The sequence below is a fragment of the Nicotiana sylvestris genome, chromosome 2, assembly GCF_000393655.2.
Source record: "Nicotiana sylvestris chromosome 2, ASM39365v2, whole genome shotgun sequence".
Taxonomy (NCBI): Eukaryota; Viridiplantae; Streptophyta; class Magnoliopsida; order Solanales; family Solanaceae; genus Nicotiana; species Nicotiana sylvestris.
In genome coordinates this window covers 207511471-207530977 of record NC_091058.1, presented here as the reverse complement: position 1 = coordinate 207530977, position 19507 = coordinate 207511471, and the positions used below count along the sequence as shown (strand labels likewise).

The 19507-nt window shown below is 36.4% G+C and overlaps 2 protein-coding genes across 4 annotated transcripts; one reads left to right on the top strand and one right to left on the bottom strand.

Moving 5' to 3' along the window:
* The first annotated feature begins 2217 nt into the window (after nucleotides 1-2217).
* On the top strand, nucleotides 2218-11050 carry LOC104247781 (ubiquitin-activating enzyme E1 1). 3 transcript variants are annotated; one of them, XM_009803873.2, is made up of 7 exons: nucleotides 2218-2540; nucleotides 3647-4029; nucleotides 4749-4966; nucleotides 7817-8611; nucleotides 8751-9619; nucleotides 9711-10143; nucleotides 10283-11050. In XM_009803873.2, the coding sequence occupies exons 2-7, from the start codon at nucleotides 3663-3665 to the stop codon at nucleotides 10877-10879; spliced, it is 3279 nt and encodes a 1092-aa protein (XP_009802175.1). In that variant the 5' UTR covers nucleotides 2218-2540; nucleotides 3647-3662; the 3' UTR covers nucleotides 10880-11050. The 3 variants fall into 3 exon arrangements, with proteins under 3 accessions (XP_009802175.1, XP_009802176.1, XP_009802174.1); XM_009803874.2 differs by having other exon boundaries at nucleotides 2411-2540; nucleotides 3650-4029; XM_009803872.2 differs by lacking the exon at nucleotides 2218-2540 and having other exon boundaries at nucleotides 3361-4029.
* Nucleotides 11051-11846: 796 nt separating this feature from the next.
* Nucleotides 11847-18291, bottom strand: LOC104247780 (LRR repeats and ubiquitin-like domain-containing protein At2g30105). Its single transcript, XM_009803871.2, has 10 exons — nucleotides 17883-18291; nucleotides 17547-17641; nucleotides 16259-16417; nucleotides 15037-15147; nucleotides 14841-14941; nucleotides 13411-13548; nucleotides 13165-13213; nucleotides 12948-13013; nucleotides 12217-12336; nucleotides 11847-12145 (listed from the first exon to the last, which is right to left on the bottom strand). Exons 1-10 carry the CDS (start codon nucleotides 18064-18066, stop codon nucleotides 12035-12037), a joined length of 1134 nt encoding a protein of 377 aa, XP_009802173.1. The 5' UTR covers nucleotides 18067-18291; the 3' UTR covers nucleotides 11847-12034.
* Nucleotides 18292-19507: the final 1216 nt, after the last annotated feature.

Genomic DNA, 19507 nt, shown 5'->3' with positions numbered 1-19507 from the left:
ATCCGGGTAAAAAATGAACCGTAAGGGTTACGGGTACAAGGGGTCGGGCCGGGTTAGTGTTTTTTTTTTAATTTTTTAATTTTTTCGTATTTTGTATACCTATTGTAATTTATATTAATATAAAGTAATAATATAAAGAATACAATATAGATGGAAAAAAATTGCACTTATAAATTGCAAGTTCTACATTTATTTCAAAATTCAAACTTACAAATTGAAAGGTTTACATTTAACAACAAGTAAATTAACGAAAAAAGAGTAAATTCAAAGGTTTTGCATTGCCTTAGACTCTAAAACCTTAAATAATAAATAAAATAAAAATGAAATATAGCTTTTAAATCGGGTCGGACCGGTTAACCGGTTCAACAGTAATTTATGTTGACCGAGTTTACCGGTCCGGTTAACTGGTTGACAAAATGTGAACGGACCAAACCCCCTACCCTTTTAACCCAGCCGCACCCGGCCCCCTTGTACCTGTCCGGGCCGGTTTCGGTTTTAACCGGTCTGGGCTGGTCCGAAAACGGGCTGACTCGGCCCGTTAGACACCCATAATCAAAACTTGCAAAATATACAATTCGGATGATTACTTAGTTGATCACTTCCATCTTTTCCTAATAAATAATTCCATAGGTTCTTTGTATTCAATCAATTTCATCGCCAAGATTCACCATTCATCTTCTCTCTTATTTTCTCAAAAGTACTATTCATGCCATGAATTAGAATTTTATAATCCAATCTTTCAACCAATAAAACTTGTAACAAATACTTCAAATACTTCTAACTACTCATAATAAACGAGTTTGAAGTATTGAAATTACCTCTAGTAGATCAATCTTGAAAAATCACAACTTCGGTGATTTTTGTGTTCTTGAGGATTTGATGATGAAATCTAGAATTTGGATATTAGAATGATGTTAGAACTCATGTATATTGAGTAAGAATCAACCCACAACAACATTAACAACTTACCTTGGTCGATTGGACTTGAGTTGAGCTTAAAATCGCCCCTTCACCTCAAGAACCCTAACCCCCAATAGTCAAAATACTCTCTTTCCCGACTTGGTATTTATAGGCCTAGATTTTTGGGCTTCGTACGCGGCCTTGGACGCTATGGAAGCACTTCACTGCCAGTCATTCTTTCGGACGCGACCTCGGATGTTTCGCATCTGTAGGCTCCTCCGCCAGCCTTTGATTATTTGGCCATAACTTCTTGTAGGAATGTCTAACTGACAAACTGTTTGAAGCATTAGAAACTAGACTCAAAGACCTTTCATTTGATAGGTTTTCCATCACATAACTCCTTATACATATATAGATATGCTCGTCCAAAGTTAGGTCTTGTGCGTACTCATTTGAAACTTTAGTCTACCGTGTAATTTCCATGCATACAAAATAATGTAATTAGCACACGTCAACTTTCTTAATAACGCTTAAGTACTTCGATTTTTTTCCGGGGTGCTACAAATTAAAAAATAAAAGATAAATAAATAACATTCAAAAAATTATTAGTAATATATTTAGACAATTGAAGAATTTTGAAGAGTATAACATAAGTTTAAAAAAATATATTTGCAAAGTAAGAAAATATATATATATATGTATATTAAAAGAAAAATAATATCAAAATATTAAGTCAATTGACAAGTTAATAAAAAGTCACATTAGTAAATGTATAGTATTAAGAGCATGTTTGGACATAAGAATTTTTTTTTTGAAAAGAGTGTTTGCTCATCAAAGTCTTACAAGTTTTCCAATCTCACTTGAAAGTGTATTTTCAAATTTGAAAAACTGGTGAGAACTAATTTTTCAATTGAAAATGGGAAGGTTGCTAGTTTTTAGTTGCAAAATATGTTGAAAAAGAGAAATCCAAATATGTTGCAAAAGTTATAACCAAACACAACTTCATCTTCAATTCAAATTATAATGAAATTTCAATTTCAATTTTTTTTTGGGAATTTATGTCCAAACGCCTATTAAGTACTTGCTAATTTAATAAAGAATAAATAAGGAACAAACAATTTATTTGATTACTATATGATGTGGATTCTTTGGTTTACTCTAAATTTTATTATATTTCTGCACACTATATTAAATAATAAAATAATAACTAATATTTATTAAAATAAAATGATATATTTGATTATAACTTTACAAGATTAATATTTAAATTATCCGCACATCGTGGTTATAAAATGATAGTACATGCTCTTGACATTTGTATTTTCCGAAAATAAAATAAATTTGGATTTGATAAACCTGTGAATGCGTGGTGCCTTGGATTGTCACCATTTTCTTAAAATTGGTACTTTCTAGAACGAAAACACCAGTCAACCTTTTCTCTTTCCTTTCTCGATGGACGTAATGGAAACGCTACCCATTTCGCCATAGTTAGGCTTAGGCACCTGTAAATCTATAAATACCTCTCAACCCCTTCCTCTCGAAGCTTCTTTTTCTTCACACGAATGAAAATTCCTCTCCAAGTAATCACCACACTGATCTCCGCACATATTCCGTTCACTTCTTCTCAACCGCTGCGATCGGTAATTTCTCTATCTAATCATATTTTTTGATTAAATTTGCTTTCACGATCCGAGACTGTTTGTTGTTCGTAGTAAAAAAAGAAGTAGAAAACGGATCGAGCTTTTGTGCTTGCGGTGGAAGCTTCTTTGCTTGATATACTGTATTTTTTGGAGTCAATTGCGGATTATACTATTTATTTCAGCTAAGTATTTGTTATTTGTGTGGAAAATGAAAATAGAATATAAATAATGCTTCTGTCTTTGCGGGCGGAAGCTTCTTTGCTCGAAATACTGTGTTTGGAATCAATTGCAAATGACACTATCTATCTTTGTTGCTGTGGAGATCTATTGAGATTACGCTTTTCCATTTGTATTAAAAGTGAAAATAGGAAACAAATTATGCCTTTCTCTTTGCAGTGCAAGTTTATTTGCTTGATATACTGTGTTTATAATCAATTGCAAATGTTAGGATCCGCTGAGATTTAGCCTTTGTGATTGAGCTAAAAAGTACAAATCGTGCTTGTACTCCGTGGTGCAAGAATATTTGCTTGATATACTGTATTTGGAATCAATTGCAAATGGCACTATTTTATCTTTCTTGCCGTCACAATCTACTGAGGTTCAGACTTCAGTCCTTTGTTATTCGTGTAAAAAATTAATATAGAAAACAAATTATGCTTTTGTCTTTGCGATGCAAGCTTCTTTGCTTGATATATTGTGTTTGGATCAATTGCAAGTGACACTATTTTATACACTATTATATCTTTGTGATAAAGAGAACAAATACAAATTATGCTTTTGCTCTGTGGTGCAATCTTCTTTGCTTCATATACTGTATTTGGAATCAATTGCAAATGACACTCTTTCCCTTTATTGCTGCTAGGATATAAAAGATGAAAAGATATGGTATGCCTTTTCTTGTTGGGATATAAGCTTCTTTGCTTGATATACTATGTTTGGAATAAATTGCAAATGAAACTATTTACTGCGTTAGGGTTAGGTATCTTTGTTGATCTGATAACTCCTATCATCGTCGTTGAGTTTTTGAACGTTACGTCTCCTGATCTTGATGTATTGAATTGTTTTCTGATTTTGGTTGTCTCTATGGGGTTTCGCCGAGTTTTTAGCAGTTTATTGCACTATATGCTTCCTAGAAAGAGATCTGCAGAAGGCGTGGTAGTTGACGGCGACGGTAACAGTAGCAGCTGTGATCCAGAGAGAGTTCTCAAAAAGCATAGAATTAGTTGTGTGATCTCTTCCAGTGCCAAAGAGAATACCAGCGGTTGCAGTACTAACAAGATTCTAGGCAAGAATTTTAAGGGTAACGCTAGCAGCAGTAGTGCCGGTGAACAGTCGGTAATAGAAATGGCATTTGATGATGGAAATCCACATGATATTGATGAGGATCTCCACAGCCGACAGCTTGCTGTGTATGGCCGTGAAACTATGCGGCGGCTTTTTGCTTCTAATGTTCTTGTCTCTGGGATCCAAGGGCTTGGTGCTGAAACAGGTATGGACTATTGTTCCTTAATGATTTTTTTAGGTTTTCGAATTTATCCTGTGTTCTATAGGTTGTTGATTCCATAATTATGTTACCTTTTTTTTTTCTTTTTAAATTCATGTGTTCGAAAGGGAGTCTTGGAGCAACAGTAAAGTTGTCTCCGTGTGACCTATAGGTCACAGGTTCGAGCCGTGGGATCAGCCATTGATGCTTGCATCAGGCTGCCGACATCACACCCATTGGGGTGTGACCCTTCTGCGGATCCTGCATGAACGCGGGATGCTTTGTGCACCGGGCTGCCCTTTTTTTTAATCCTGTGTTCATTTGTGTTTTTTTAACATCTGGGAATGTAGACTTAGATTTTGAGTTCTGAATCCGGGTTCTGTTTTGTTGACTTTTCTACTAACATGGAGCTTAGTCTTGGATGTGTTTATCAGGTGTTTCATAAGTAATGAGCTGAAAGTGTTAAGCCCAATTAAAGAACGCACTTTAGTGATGATAAGCACAAATGAAGAAGAAGCATTAAAAAGTATATGTAATGCAAAAAAAAGGATGTTGCATAAGTTAAATATGCCCGTAATTATTAACATCTGTCGCAATAGCAATAAGTGTAGGTTATATATGATCGAATTCTGGACTTTTTTTTGGTGGAGCCATGTCAATAGGTATATTTGGTATTTTAGTGTCTCTTTGCCTTTGCGTGATTCTGTATTTCCACATGATTGCAGCAAAGAATCTTATACTTGCTGGTGTAAAGTCTGTGACTCTGCATGATGAAGGAGAAGTGCAGTTGTGGGATCTGTCGAGCAATTTTATTTTCTCGGAGAGTGATGTTGGTAAGAACAGAGCACTTGCTTCTGTTCAAAAGCTACAGGAGCTCAACAATGCTGTAGCTGTCTCAACTTTGACTACAAAATTGACCAAGGAAAAGCTTTCTGATTTCCAGGTGAGGTGCCTGCTTTGGTTTTTAGCTTTTTTCATGAGAAGTTTGGTTGTTCATGGAAAACTATTTGTTATTACTGATGCACTAGCTTGTTATGTAGATCTGTATCTAAAAGATGTGATATAGACTTTTTGGAAGCTCATGGTTGAAATTAAAAGTAGGCCAAATACACAGACAGACGCTTAAACTTGTCAAGATATTCCATTTAGACATCTTATGTCAGGGTGCGACCTATTGAACACTTGATCTCACTTAAAACTGTGTCTATTAGACCGTTTCATAGCAGCTGGCCAAAAAAAAATTAGATCCGTGCAATTTACATGGGGAGCCCTGGTAGAGTAACCAATAAAACAAAAACACGTGGCTTAAGATTACACTTTTTGCATACCAATGTTTCTCCCTCCTCCCTTCCTTCGTCTGCTGGCTCTTTTCTCCATTTTTGGGTTCTTTTACTCCATGGCAGTTCCACAATCGCAGATGTGTTTTAAAAAAATTCAGCGCCTTCTTCCCATTTCAAGTAGCTCAAAGCTGAAAATTGAAAAACAACGAATTGGTTCGCTACAGATGATATCAACAAAGATTCGAGGCTCAAATCTGCAAGCGATCTTAGGTGTTAGGGGTTCATGGTTGAAGAAAAATGGATATGTCCAGTTGAAGGTAATCAGTATTGGAAATTGTTTTCTTTTTAGAAGGCGGGGCTTGTATTGACCGGTGGAGAGTGGTGTAGTCGTGTGTGCATTTTGTTGGTGGTCAGCGGAATTTGATTGGGTCGACATGGATTCTGATTCAGAAGTGATACTTTTGGCTAGAGATTCTGCAAAATCACTGTAAGAGGATGAGTGAGCAGCGGATGATTGGTAGTACCATGAAATTTTAGGCGATGTTGTTCTGCAGCTTCTTGTTTTAGCGAAAAAGGTGAGCTTTGCCTTTGAGGATTTTCCGGTAAGAGAGAAGAAGATGGAGAAGAAAATAATTAAAACGAAAATAGCTATATATTTCTCTTGTGCTGACACGATTCATTGGGCCCATTTTAACACGATTTGAAGTCATTTCACACTTCTTAAGAGCGGTGCAGATCACCCACACTGCCATGTCAGCAGTGTGTATTCACCGTTTTAAGTAACATTAGGTGTTCAGTTGGTCACATCCTGAGATAAGGTGTTTCAATGGGATATCTTGACAAGTTTAAGGGGTTGTGTATGTATTTGGCCGCGGAAGTATCTACTTTGATTTATCAACCAAACAAAAAATTCTGAGAATGTTATCTTCGTGCAAAAGGTGGCTGTCACTTAACAACAACCCCCCCACCCCACCCCCACCACCCCCCCACCCCAAAAAAAAACACCCATGCTCACACACAAACAAAGTTGGATGCTATTGCATTTCTGAGATGCTAGAAGATAAAAGGTAGACCTATGTGTTGATATTTACAATCACCTTTATCAACTAATACTCCACCTGATTCTCATTGACCTACTTTGTGCTTACGTCCATCCCCGAAGAATGGCCTCTGTGAATTCTACCATCTTCATACGGTCTAATTAACCACTAATGCTACTCGTGCATATGATTTGTTTAATTTGACATGCATTACGCTTCTTGCAACAACTATTTTAGCATATACTTACCAGATTAGAATGAATGACATTCAACCTTTCATCTTGGTCTCCTCGTGAAAGTCATCCAAGTGATACAATTTGGGATCGGAGGAATGTTTATCTTGTGAGGTAATACAGTCAAATTGTCCAACTAGACTATTATTCACCTATTGACATAGTATTATTGTGGATCCTTCTTTGAATTAATAAGAGCTGTTATTTGAATCATGCTCACACATTTTTCTTGGTAGAGATCCCTCGTTTTTATGGATTTTGGTTACCGATCAAACTCAGGTTGATTCTTCGAACTTTTCTGAAAAGGTGGAAATTGTACATGATTGATGTCTGTAGACTGATACCACAAATTAGCAGAACAAAACAAATATGCCACTAAGATAGAATAAAGGAATTTTACAGATTAGAATAACACAAAACTCAAGTATTTAACATAACTTGAATTGTTGTTATCACCAACGATCATTCAAACCCCAGGACAATATCGGTAGAATTAAAGAATGAATGAAATAACAAATATAATTAGTCAAATTCCAAACAAATATGCAAGAACCTACTAATTAATAGTCCCAACAAGATTTGATCCAAAGGAAGACAGATATAATCAATCCAAAGAAAGAATGAAACAGGAGGAAGAAGGGATGAACTCGTACAAGAAATCTTACCCTAAAGATTCAAGTTGAAGTTAGGATACAATATGGCACAATTTTAGAAGCGTGTTTGTATCCTTATGCTGGCTTGAAATGATTTTAAAATAGAGAAATATGGTCAGTGAGGATTTGTATAGCCGACTGTAACTTGCTCAGGACCGAGACATAGTTTATAATTGCAATTGTAAAAGTGGATTCGCTCACATCTTCTGATGCTGCATTCATTTGCATATTTTCATGTCGATGTGTATACAACTGCTACTATGACTTTTGGCTGGTGCTGCCTGAGTATCCAAATTGACTTGTGCATTTTGTGGTAGTATTTCTATATAAGGAGACATGACTTAGCCCATTGAAACAAGTTTGTTCAACCTGAGAATTTTTATAAGCTTTGGGACTTTTGGGATTGTAGTGTGCACTTGCTGCCTTCAATCATGCCAGATTCTTGCAGTTTGTTCCTGTTGAGGGATATCAATTTGCTAAATCTTTCATCTCCTTTTACTTTTCATTTGGATGTTGGGCTGGTAAAAGTTCTACTATGACTGACATCATAATTTCCTGCCGACACTCCCTATATTATTTCAATGCAGGCTGTGGTATTTACTAACACCAGCTTAGAGGATGCACTGGAGTTCAGTGATTACTGCCACAATCATCACCCCCCCATAGCATTTATCAGAACTGAAGTTAGAGGTCTATTTGGTTATGTCTTCTGTGATTTTGGCCCTGAATTCACAGTTTTTGATGTAGATGGTGAAGAACCTCATACGGGCATCATTGCATCAATTAGTAATGATAACCCTGCCCTTGTTTCGTGTGTGGATGATGAAAGGCTTGAGTTTCAGGATGGAGACCTAGTTGTGTTTTCAGAAGTACGGGGCATGACAGAACTTAATGATGGCAAGCCAAGAAAAATTAGAAGTGCAAGACCTTATTCCTTTACTCTCGACGAGGACACAACAAACTTCGGTCCCTATGAGAGAGGTGGTATTGTCACTCAGGTGAAGCAGCCCAAACTTTTGAAGTTTAAGACATTGAGCGAGGCTATCAGGGATCCTGGCGATTTTCTTCTTAGTGATTTCTCGAAGTTTGAGCGACCGCCTCTGTTGCATTTGGCATTCCAAGCATTAGACAAGTTCAGATCTGAATTGGCAAGGTTTCCTCTTGCTGGTTCAGAAGATGATGCTCAGAGGCTGATATCTATTGCGACCGATTTAAATGAAAGCATGGGAGAGGGGAAATTGGAAGATATAAACCCTAAACTTTTACAGCAATTTTCTTCTGGTGCAGGTGCTGAACTTAATCCCATGGCTGCAATGTTTGGGGGTATTGTTGGGCAGGAGGTTGTTAAGGCTTGCTCTGGGAAGTTTCATCCACTTTTTCAGGTTACAATTGCTGTTATTCTGTCCATTGCATTGTTATCTTAGTTCCTGGATTTTTTGGAAGTTCTTTTTCAATCCTTCCCTTCTCCCCCTGCACCACTTTCACTAATTCTCTCTTTTTTTCTCTTTAATTTGTTAACAGTTCTTCTACTTTGACTCCGTGGAATCACTTCCAACTGAGCCTCTAGATCCTAGTGATCTCAAGCCATTAAATACACGTTATGATGCCCAGATCTCAGTTTTTGGGCATAAATTCCAGAAGAAACTAGAAGATGCGAATGTGTTCTTGGTGGGATCAGGTGCCCTGGGTTGTGAGTTCCTGAAGAACTTGGCTTTAATGGGAGTTTCATGCAACAAACAAGGGAAACTGACAGTCACTGATGATGATGTGATTGAGAAGAGTAACCTTAGTAGACAATTTCTCTTCCGTGATTGGAACATTGGCCAGGCAAAATCCACTGTTGCTGCTACAGCTGCAGCATCGATAAATTCCCAGCTTCAAGTTGAAGCTTTGCAGAACCGTGTGGGTCCTGAAACTGAAAATGTGTTTGATGACACTTTCTGGGAGAATCTTAGTGTGGTTATTAATGCACTTGACAATATCAATGCAAGACTTTATGTCGATCAGAGATGCTTGTACTTTCAGAAGCCACTGCTTGAATCAGGAACCCTTGGTGCCAAATGTAACACTCAGATGGTGATTCCCCATCTGACTGAGAATTATGGTGCATCAAGAGATCCTCCAGAGAAACAAGCACCAATGTGCACTTTGCACTCCTTCCCACATAATATTGATCATTGTTTGACATGGGCACGGTCCGAATTTGAGGGTCTGCTTGAGAAAATACCAGCCGAAGTTAATGCTTATCTTTCTAATCCAAGTGAATATACATCTGCACAAACAAATGCCGGTGATGCTCAAGCCAGAGACAATTTGGAGCGTGTTCTGGAGTGCCTTGATCGAGAAAGCTGTGAAACTTTTGAAGATTGCATTGCATGGGCACGCCTAAAGTAATACGTGATACCATTTTTCTTTCATTGTGTTTAACTATCATAATGGTGCCTTTATCTCTGCAGTTTCTGACCTTTGTTCTTTTTCCAGGTTTGAAGATTATTTTGCGAACCGAGTAAAACAACTGATTTTCACTTTCCCTGAGGATTCTATGACCAGTTCTGGAGCCCCCTTTTGGTCTGCCCCTAAGCGCTTCCCTCATCCCTTGCAGTTCTCTTCTACCGACCCTAGTCATCTCCATTTTATCATGGCTGCATCCATTTTACGTGCTGAGACATTTGGTATACCTATTCCCGATTGGGCTAAGCACCCGAAGAAACTGAGTGAAGCAGTGGACAAGGTTATGGTCCCAGATTTTCAACCGAAAAAAGATGCCAAAATTGTGACTGATGAGAAGGCGACTAGTCTCTCTACAGCTTCTATAGATGATGCTGCTGTCATCGATGAACTTATATCAAAGCTGGAGCACTATCGGAAGAATCTAACACCAGGCTTCCGGATGAAACCTATTCAATTTGAGAAGGTCTCAATTTCGTTATATTCCAACTTGAATATTGTGTATTCTTTTTGCATCAAAATTCCTCCTAATAGTGTAGCTTATAAATTGCATGAGTTTCAGATAGATTACTTCGCCTACTGATGTTTTTGTTGATGTTGAGCAGGACGATGACACTAACTATCACATGGACCTTATAGCTGCACTTGCTAACATGAGAGCAAGAAACTACAGTATCCCGGAAGTTGACAAACTGAAAGCTAAGTTTATTGCGGGGAGGATCATTCCTGCAATCGCGACTACTACTGCAATGGCAACGGGTTTGGTTTGCCTTGAGCTGTACAAGGTTCTTGATGGGGGCCACAAACTGGAGGACTACCGGAACACGTTTGCCAACCTTGCTCTACCTCTCTTTTCCATGGCTGAGCCAGTGCCACCCAAGGTTGTCAAACATCAAGATATGAGCTGGACTGTTTGGGATAGGTGGGTCATCAAGGACAATCCTACATTGAGAGAACTAATCCAATGGCTTGCAGACAAGGGACTGAATGCTTACAGCATTTCATGTGGAAGCTGCCTGCTGTTTAACAGCATGTTTCCCCGGCACAAGGAACGAATGGACAAGAGGGTAGTAGATTTGGCGAGGGACGTGGCCAAGGTGGAGCTACCACCATATCGCCGTCACTTGGATGTTGTTGTTGCGTGTGAAGATGATGAAGATAACGATGTTGATATTCCTCTGGTATCCGTATATTTCCGTTAAATTTTCTTGGTTATCCATTGCACTATTTGTTCCAAGTTTAGGATCATACAACTTGTATGCGCTATCCTCCTGTCACGATGTTATAATAATGTAAGACACACGGGGATATTTCTTTTCATAGCAACTCTGATCCTCGTATATTAATTGATGGTGCCCAATATTTTGAACCTACTTTCCTGTTGCATATAGTATGCGTTATGTTCAGTTATTGTTCTGCTATCTTTGACTCCGGTTTAAACAATTGATTGTTGACGTGTCTACAACTTACATGATATTTTATACATGTGGCAGCTAGGATTAAGCATTTTTCGGTGTTTTGATTTTATACAATATATAGGCATAGTTTTAACTTATTTTACGTTAGAGAAATTAGTTCTCTGACTTATGTGCTATAAATTAAAAGTTGGTTTTTTCTTACCCGTGGTATTCCAGCTAGTTTGTGCACATTTCGACTTATGTGCTATAAATTAAAAGTTGGTTTTTTCTTACCCGTGGTATTCCAGCTAGTTTGTGCACATTTCGACTTTTTCACAAGGTAGCTGCTATATCTCATTAGAACGAGTGTTGGGTATATCTGCCCATTGAAGTTTAGGCAGATGGAAAAGAAACTAGTTATTCCCTCTGTCCCAATTTATATGATACCATTTGATCAGGCATGGAGATTAAGAAAGAAAAGAAATTCTTTAGAACTTGTGGTCTAAATAACCATTTGAAATTCGTGTAAATCATCTCATTAAGGATAAAAAAAATTTAAGTGTTAATTTTTTTTTTTTTGAACAGACTAGAAAGGAAAACTACATAAATTTGGACAGGGCTAATGATATTTTTCTTTCTCCATTGGAATTGGTACCTTTATCTCCAGCATTGCGTCCACTTTATTTATCACTAGATCACATCCTTAGATTGATGTGAACATAACTGGTTATAGATGGGCTTGGTTTTCTTTTGGAGATTTGACAAAAAACTCTTGGGCTTAAATTTAAGATCTCTTGTGTTTAATTTATTTTACGTGTAAAAATAAAATCTCTTCAGAAATTTTCATTCGTTTTCTTGGAAGTGCGCCAAACATTTTCACTGTATCACGATAGAATTGTAAACTTTTGGTATATTGAACTGGAATTCATCTCATTCACTAGTCTTCAATGTTCTGGCCTATCAGCTTTTATCAGCTCCTTCATCAAATTTGGCTGAGCTGATCACTCTGAACTCCAATTGCTTCTGATGTTTCGAGCGTCTTCTCTCATCAAAATTTTCCCATCCTTCAAGCTGTGAGGTTTGGAAATTGTGAGAGGCAAACCAAAATAGGTCACAACATGATGTAGTAAAAAATTGAATACCTGGCGGAGAACATCCATGGTTATTTCAGTGCCATGGAGATCCAGTATTGAGAGTTCGGTGCACAGTTTGAATATGCTGCTAGGGAGGGATTTGAGCCCGTTGTTTTTAAGATAAAGTGCCTGCACAGTAATCAGAACATGAACCACGCAAATAACTGGGCAGAAGCACACTGTGCAGGTAAAAGAGGCCATCACATGAAAGATGTTAGAGAAATTGTTAACAAATTGGAGAAACTTGTGCGCGACACGTCTTGCCAAAAAGACAGTTCGAAACTCAGTGGATAATGAGTCTGTCTCTCTACCCTTCTCCATTTAAATAGACTTTTGTATGTGGAAGGGTTCAAACTTGTGACTTGCGCCTAACCCACACATCACGTGTGTATTACTAATAAAAACAGCAGATTATGGCAGTAGATCACTCAGCTTGGTTTAAAATGGCATAGTTGAAACTTCTAGTATATACATGTCAATGCATGTCATGATCTATTTTAGATAGCTCCTTGTATGTTAAATTATTCACTGATATTTTGTGGTTACTCTTCCGGCCCTTTCCCGGACCCCGCGCATAGCGGTAGCTCAGGGCTGCCCTTACTTTGTGGTTACTCTATCAACGAGTACTTGAGCACATCTAGTCATTTGTCAGCCGTTACTATAAACTGAAATCTTCAAAACACACTTCAAATGAAAAGATTGCATAACAGGGATGTGAGAGAAAAGACAAAAATACAGACCTTTAAGTCCTTTAGTTTGTCAATTGTTTCTGGCAACTCCACCAAAAGATTAGATGAAAGATCAACCTACACCATGATGAATCAGGTTATATGTACATAAGGTAACATCACATAAACCATTAAATGCTGGATCTTGCCGATATTTTGAATTTCATTATTCCAATTAATGCAAGAAAAATAGACAAATGAGTAAAGGGAAAATAAACCCTTTTTCTACCTCAATCAGAGAAGCACAGCCCCCTATACTTTCCGGAATAGTGGGTATCCTGCAATTGGAAGTTTAAGCTTACAAATCTAGAATGTTGGCTCTTATAATTGTTAAGAAAAATATAAGATAACAAAAAAATAAACCGATTCCCTAAACATCCATGTCCACAGGAAAAGGTCGAGAAAAAAAGCTCAACACTAGAAATTATGATAAGTAAACTTACGAAAAATCAAAATTTCAAGCACTTCATATTACCTGTTGTTGTTAAGTTTCAAAACCTCAAGGCCAGTCAACAGACCTATTTCAGATGGGAGACATGTTAACTTGTTATGTGCAACATAAAGCTGTCTCAAACTGGTCAAAGCCCCAATCTCAGGAGGCAGTGTTGCAATGCTGCATAAATCATTCCAAAAACAAAATACTAGTTGACATAATGATACAAGAGTCCTTTAACGGAAATAATGCACATGTCAAATGGTTGAGATTGGTAAACAGTGTATGCCGTATCTGAAAACAAAAATGTAACACGAAACATCATCTGAATATCACTGACCAAACAAAATCAATACCATGACTTCTGTGTATCAACGATCGACAGCTTTATTCAATTCTCATTCACGTTTGAGTCCAGGTCAATAAATAATGCAGTTTTATGATTATATTTTGACTTGACACAATTCTGCCAAAAAGCAGTATTTGGACTCATATCCATAGTCTAAGTGCCTTCAGTTATCTGTGCAAACCTTCAGAATGTTTACCACTAAGAACATCTCTTACATTCCTATACATCTGATCATGAACTGCTAGTAAGTAAAAGTGATGAATATTACACATTAGAATGTATATTTGATCAAGAACACAGTAGAATGTTTTTTTACTGTACCTAAGGGGATGTCTGATGACCAGATTCGGCACTTGAAACAAAATACCTTAAGTCCCAATTAAAAAGCTCCATAATTTTTTTTTGAAAACAATTTATCATTGAAATAGAAAACAGCCAATCATTGCATGACATATGACACATTTCAAATAACAGTATAAATTAATATGTAAAAGTAAACCTACTTAAATATTTGACTGACCATGATCTTAGACAATCTCGAGATACGTTTTCATAAGTTCTCCAAAAGTAACTTGCTATCAATAAATACTCATAAAAATCCAAAGAAACAAGTATATTCGACAGAAAAACGTGAACAAATTTTTCTTTTTTAGTTTTGAACTATACATGGAAGGAAAATTTATACTTCGTTTAATAATGATCAAAGAGATTTTATAATTTTATCCTTTTTTAAAGTTAAAGTAGATATTTTATAATTTTCACATCCCCCTTCTTTTATATATGTTTTTAATTCAAGAGAATGACAAAGCAAACTATCACTACTTTTACAACAGCGAGATGAAAGGTTTCATGTATCAAGCAACGGACAGGCTAACATAACTACATAAGTACATAATGCTGATAAGAGGGTTAGAGAAAGATGTAGTAAGTAAGTAGCCTCTTTATAATCAAGTGAGAAGAGAATTAGAAGTCAGTAACGATTGTATAGCAAGGCTATTAAAAGTTAATAAAACAAAAAGTAGATGTCAAAGTTATCTTTTATGTCGTCTCATCCAAAGGGGTAGCAGATTTCATTGTTATTCATTCAATGGAGGGAATTTTGTAAGGAACAGGTGGGACTTACTTGTTTTGGTTCAAAGAAAGAACCATAAGACTTTTTAAAGAAGATAGCCCTTCCCAGCTTAAGGAATTATCCATAATTTCATTTCCATTGAGGATCAATTTCTGGGAAGCAGAAAGAATACCAAAATAAATTTCTAGCACAAAGTAGTAAATCAATAGCAATTTCAAAGAAATGTAAAGTAGGCAGCTCAACATACCTGAAGAGAACTCAAGCTATTAATCCCGGCTGGAATATGTTGTATCAAGTTGTGGCTGAGATCAAGAACTCTTGCAGAAGGTCCGCAAGTCAGCACTTCACCAGGCAAGGCCTATCAAGTTCCAGTGAGTAATGAGAATAATATCTTCAAGAAGAAAAAAAATAGTAAAAGTAAAATAAAAAATAAAATCACCTGGTAATGTAGTTAAAGGATACATGTAATGCTATTATAAAATTAATGGAAAACAGATAAATTATCTTGGCCGAACAAAGAGAATCAAACCCGGTTCCACTACTTGGCTAAGAGAACATTTACCATTTGACAGTTGTTATATTCTCATTCTTGATACACAATATGTACACACATAAGTGATATATAATGGGATTTCATCTGAGCAGTGCGGGCCAAATATTCTCTCCGGTACTAATCCAACATTTATTCACAAGTTTGAACCACCTGATTTTCCTCTTTTGGTTTTCTCTGGTTAGCTTGCATCTTTTTGGGATAAAAAGTAAAATTATTGTCTTGCAACTGAGAAATATTGGGTGGTTATTTTGGTTTTGGGTTTGCAACAAACAAGTTGAACAGATGAAAGAGTTAGACATACCAACTGGAAAGAGAAAATTTTGGTTTCCAAATATTAGGAAAATTATGCTTTTAATCCTCCAAGCTCCCAACAAATGAATTATATTCAATCCATCTATCAGCCAAAAATTTTAATTGGGACAAAATATGCCATAGAGTCATTTTGCTTGATTCTAAGCAAATATATGAAATCTACGCGACATATTACTCCATCTGTTTTTGCACTTTTATCCATAGTGGAGGGAAGTAGAATTTTGTTTTTTGTTTCATAGAAGGTTAGACTGTAGTACTGGTGGACTCACACCTAAGAGCTTTCTAAAGATACTAGGGATATCTATTCCAGTGATCAGTTTTGCATTACGATTACGAAAGGAAAGGGCATAGCCCGGCTATCTACCTAGTCAAGCCAGAAAAATATATTAGATATAATTTAGATGAAATGAATTGAAAGGAGAAAAGGGAAAAAAATAGAGAAAATAATACTACTAATTTTAGGTTGACTCCAATATGTACGATTGAATCAAAGTGACATCCAGTTCAACCATTGTATCTCTTGTCCCATCACAATAAAGATCGGTCATGGCAAGAATAGGTTCAAAGTCATTGGCAAAGCAAAGTCAGTTACATCTCATCTTACCTTCAGATTGCATTCTGATAGAGCAATGACGCCAGTAGCCTTCCACCGTTCAAGTTGGCTCTTCAAAATGGGAACCTGAGGAACGTCTCTTTTAGGTCTCGTAGCTTCAGGCATCCTCATTGAGGGCAATGTGAAAGCTTCCTTTCTTATTGGTCCATCCTATTACAAACAGGTAAATAACTCAAGATATCAGATTTAAAAGCTGCCATTTGTGGATTAATTCACTTTCTGATATAGAAAACAAAAAGTTCAGGATCTAGCTAGGTTGAATTACACAGGTTTTTTAATTTATTTTTTGCATTAATTACACGAAAATTCTGGTTTTTTCAAGTTTATAAAAAAATCCAGCAACACAAGCACACGTCTATTTAAGCCCACAAAAAACCAAGAGAATGATTCGGATTTCTTGCAGAGTAGAACCAACCAATTAGTACCAAACACGAGATAGATCTTCCAAACAACAAGACTTTTTTCGAATAAGCCAATTCATCCGAGACCCGGCAGATCCACTCTTTTTCCTATTCAAAGATTAGTCCCGTAGCTTTGTGTTTTAACATCGAGAATTATTTGCAGATGAAGAAATGTCAAAGGGCTTCTTACTTCCCAAACAAATCCTCTTACATCTATATACAAATGCTGGTTTATCAAGAAAAGCACTTTGAGTTGTCGATTAATCGTCAGAGATGGCTTAGAATCAATATCTAATGGATCTTTCCATGCTAATACTCTATCCGAGAGTTATCAGTATTTATCAATTCTATTCCTATCTAACAGAATGCTATTGGATCAAATGATAAACACTCAATCAATTACACCTCAATCCCAAACTAGTTGCAGTCTCCTATAATTCAATATCCATTCTGCTCCACGTAGACCCACTTCATTCTAGCAATCAATAGATTGTCTTTTATGACAAATCAAAGGATTTCTAATACTAGAGGTTCTCTACATTTGCTAATGATATAAACATATGTAAACAAACTAAGGGTACCACCACCACATAGCCCCAATCCCTAATAGTTTGTAAGCCATCAAAAAAAGTTATTAGCAAAATTGAAGGAAAAGAATAGAGAAAAATCATAGGTGGATCCAAGATTTGTTTCGAGTTCAAGATCCTACCACAACTCATCAAATTTACTAGTTGGAAATCTATTAGTTGTACTTATTTAGTGAAAATATACAAGATCCTGAGTCAAAACTATTGGGTTCCGATGAACCCATAAGTTTGAACTCTACATCCATCCCTTAGATAAATCATAAAGTAGTGTATAGGAAAATCAAGAATTACCCCTTGGTGTAAGCCCTGGGAAGCCATAAGCATGATCTTGGCACCATTTACAACCTCCGAGGACTTCAATGTCATTTCGTCCACCAATACTTTCCCTATCCATGAAAAAACACACAAATTATGTCAACTATCAAATTCAAATGATACTTAGTTACAAATAATTTTTAAATTTAAATTTCTCATTTTACCATATATATAACCAAAGAAAAGTCTTGGCTTATTTTTAGCCTACAAGTTTCAAAACTCTTTCTGATTTTCTTAAAACTTGTGCCCAGTTAATTCACTGATTTCTTTAAAAAAAATTAATAGGGTTGTATTGTATTGAGAGAATGTAACCTTTGAAGATGAGTTTTTGGCCGCGAGGGAGGACATTAGTGAGAGGTTGAAGTAGAGACTTGAGGTCTTTGACGGTGGACTCGTCGGAGATTTCCACCGGCAACGATCGACCGCTGAACTTAACATTCACCGTTATTGTACTCCGATTATCGGTATCGCTTTTTCCCTCCATTTCTTTCTCCATTTCTTTATTTTGTGTTTTCTTTTTTACTCGCCGCCGATCTGTGAATTCTGTGCTTCACGACTGGACAATGACTTTCTTAACAAATTGAATTGAAAATATATATTGATGTAAGGACAATATTACTAGCCTCTGCGATTTTGAACTTTGTGTTTGACAAGATGGGTTGGTGTGATGTAAGTAACCTCCGATTTCAGTTTGAGTCTCCCACCCTAATAGAAAGTTCTCGGAGTAAAGTATGGCGGGGTTGTTGTTATGAAAAAAAAAAAAAAAAAAAAAAAAGAGAGAGAGAGAGAGGTGTAATTACCCAATCTATACATAGCATTTGCTATATTATGTATTATAGATACCTTTTTGTGGTTATAAGATGTATTTGATGTATTTAAGCTATTGCATTATGAATGCAGTAGCAAAAATAGGCGTGAATCAGGGAAGTCCAACTAATCAGTTGTTGTATTTGAGTGTATTCAACTGTCATGGAGTGAAATGTGGGATTACAGCTGGACAGATTATTGTATTCGACTGTATTCACGGCGTAAAATAGGGGATTACACTGTTTTTAAAACGGAAAGTGAATCAATTAACATAATAGACTCCTAATATAACTCAACAAACTCAATTATAACACACAAATTTTGTATTTTCAGTTATAAAAAAGATTCTCAACCGAAAAATACCTAAAAAACATAGCAATCTTTAGAGAAATTATATAATACATCTGAATACATAAATTATATTAATTAAAAAATATATGAATACATTCATGGCATATAGCGAGACAGCGAATACAATGAAATACATAGAATACAGCAGGATACATTGAAATACAATGAAAAAAATAGTGAATACAATGAAATACATGGAATACAACGAGATACATTGAATTACAATGAAAAAAAGACAATGAATACAATGAAAATACATCGAAATATATTAACAGAAAATCAAGTTGTTCAGCCTCAAACTCCGTCATCTTTGTTCAAGAACAAACCTTAATTTCCGGCGAATCTGCCGTAGCAACGTTTGAAGGTACAACACGCGACACCTTTGAAATTTGAAGGTACAACATGCGACACCTTTTTCATTACCGTTACCGCGTTGACTACCTTTGCCTTCGACACTTTTAACTGTTATCGCCACAGTGACTGTCGCCGTCGTCGATGGCGGAGAACCACCAGTATCTCCGTCAACGTTCACTTTCATTTCGGAACAAAGAAGGAATACGCTACTACGTGATCAACCAAAAGAGTGAGAAGAAAACTCCATTTACCAAATCAGTTAGTTTTGGGAAAGTTCAAAGGTTGGTTAACTCCCTTTTCCAAATCTGTCAAAGTTCAAACGTTGGTTAACTCCCTTTCCCAAATCAGTTAGTTTTGGTTAGGGATTTGATTTGCTATCGCAAAACAATATTCGGTGCTAAGAATTGATCGGAATGAAAAGAAAA

Bases quoted from the DNA above. Each gene is read 5' to 3' on its own strand.
- LOC104247781 (XM_009803872.2), top strand. From the start codon at position 3,423: ATGGTATGCCTTTTCTTGTTGGGATATAAGCTTCTTTGCTTGATATAC. The intron at 9,620-9,710 runs GTAATACGTGAT...TTCTTTTTCCAG, and splicing joins ATTGCATGGGCACGCCTAAA to GTTTGAAGATTATTTTGCGA. The intron at 10,144-10,282 runs GTCTCAATTTCG...GATGTTGAGCAG, and splicing joins AACCTATTCAATTTGAGAAG to GACGATGACACTAACTATCA.
- LOC104247780 (XM_009803871.2), bottom strand. From the start codon at position 18,066: ATGGAGAAAGAAATGGAGGGAAAAAGCGATACCGATAATCGGAGTACA. The intron at 13,549-14,840 runs GTAAGTCCCACC...TGATTTATGCAG, and splicing joins CTTTCTTTGAACCAAAACAA to CATTGCAACACTGCCTCCTG. The intron at 12,146-12,216 runs GTATTCAATTTT...CAAACCTCACAG, and splicing joins CCATGGATGTTCTCCGCCAG to CTTGAAGGATGGGAAAATTT.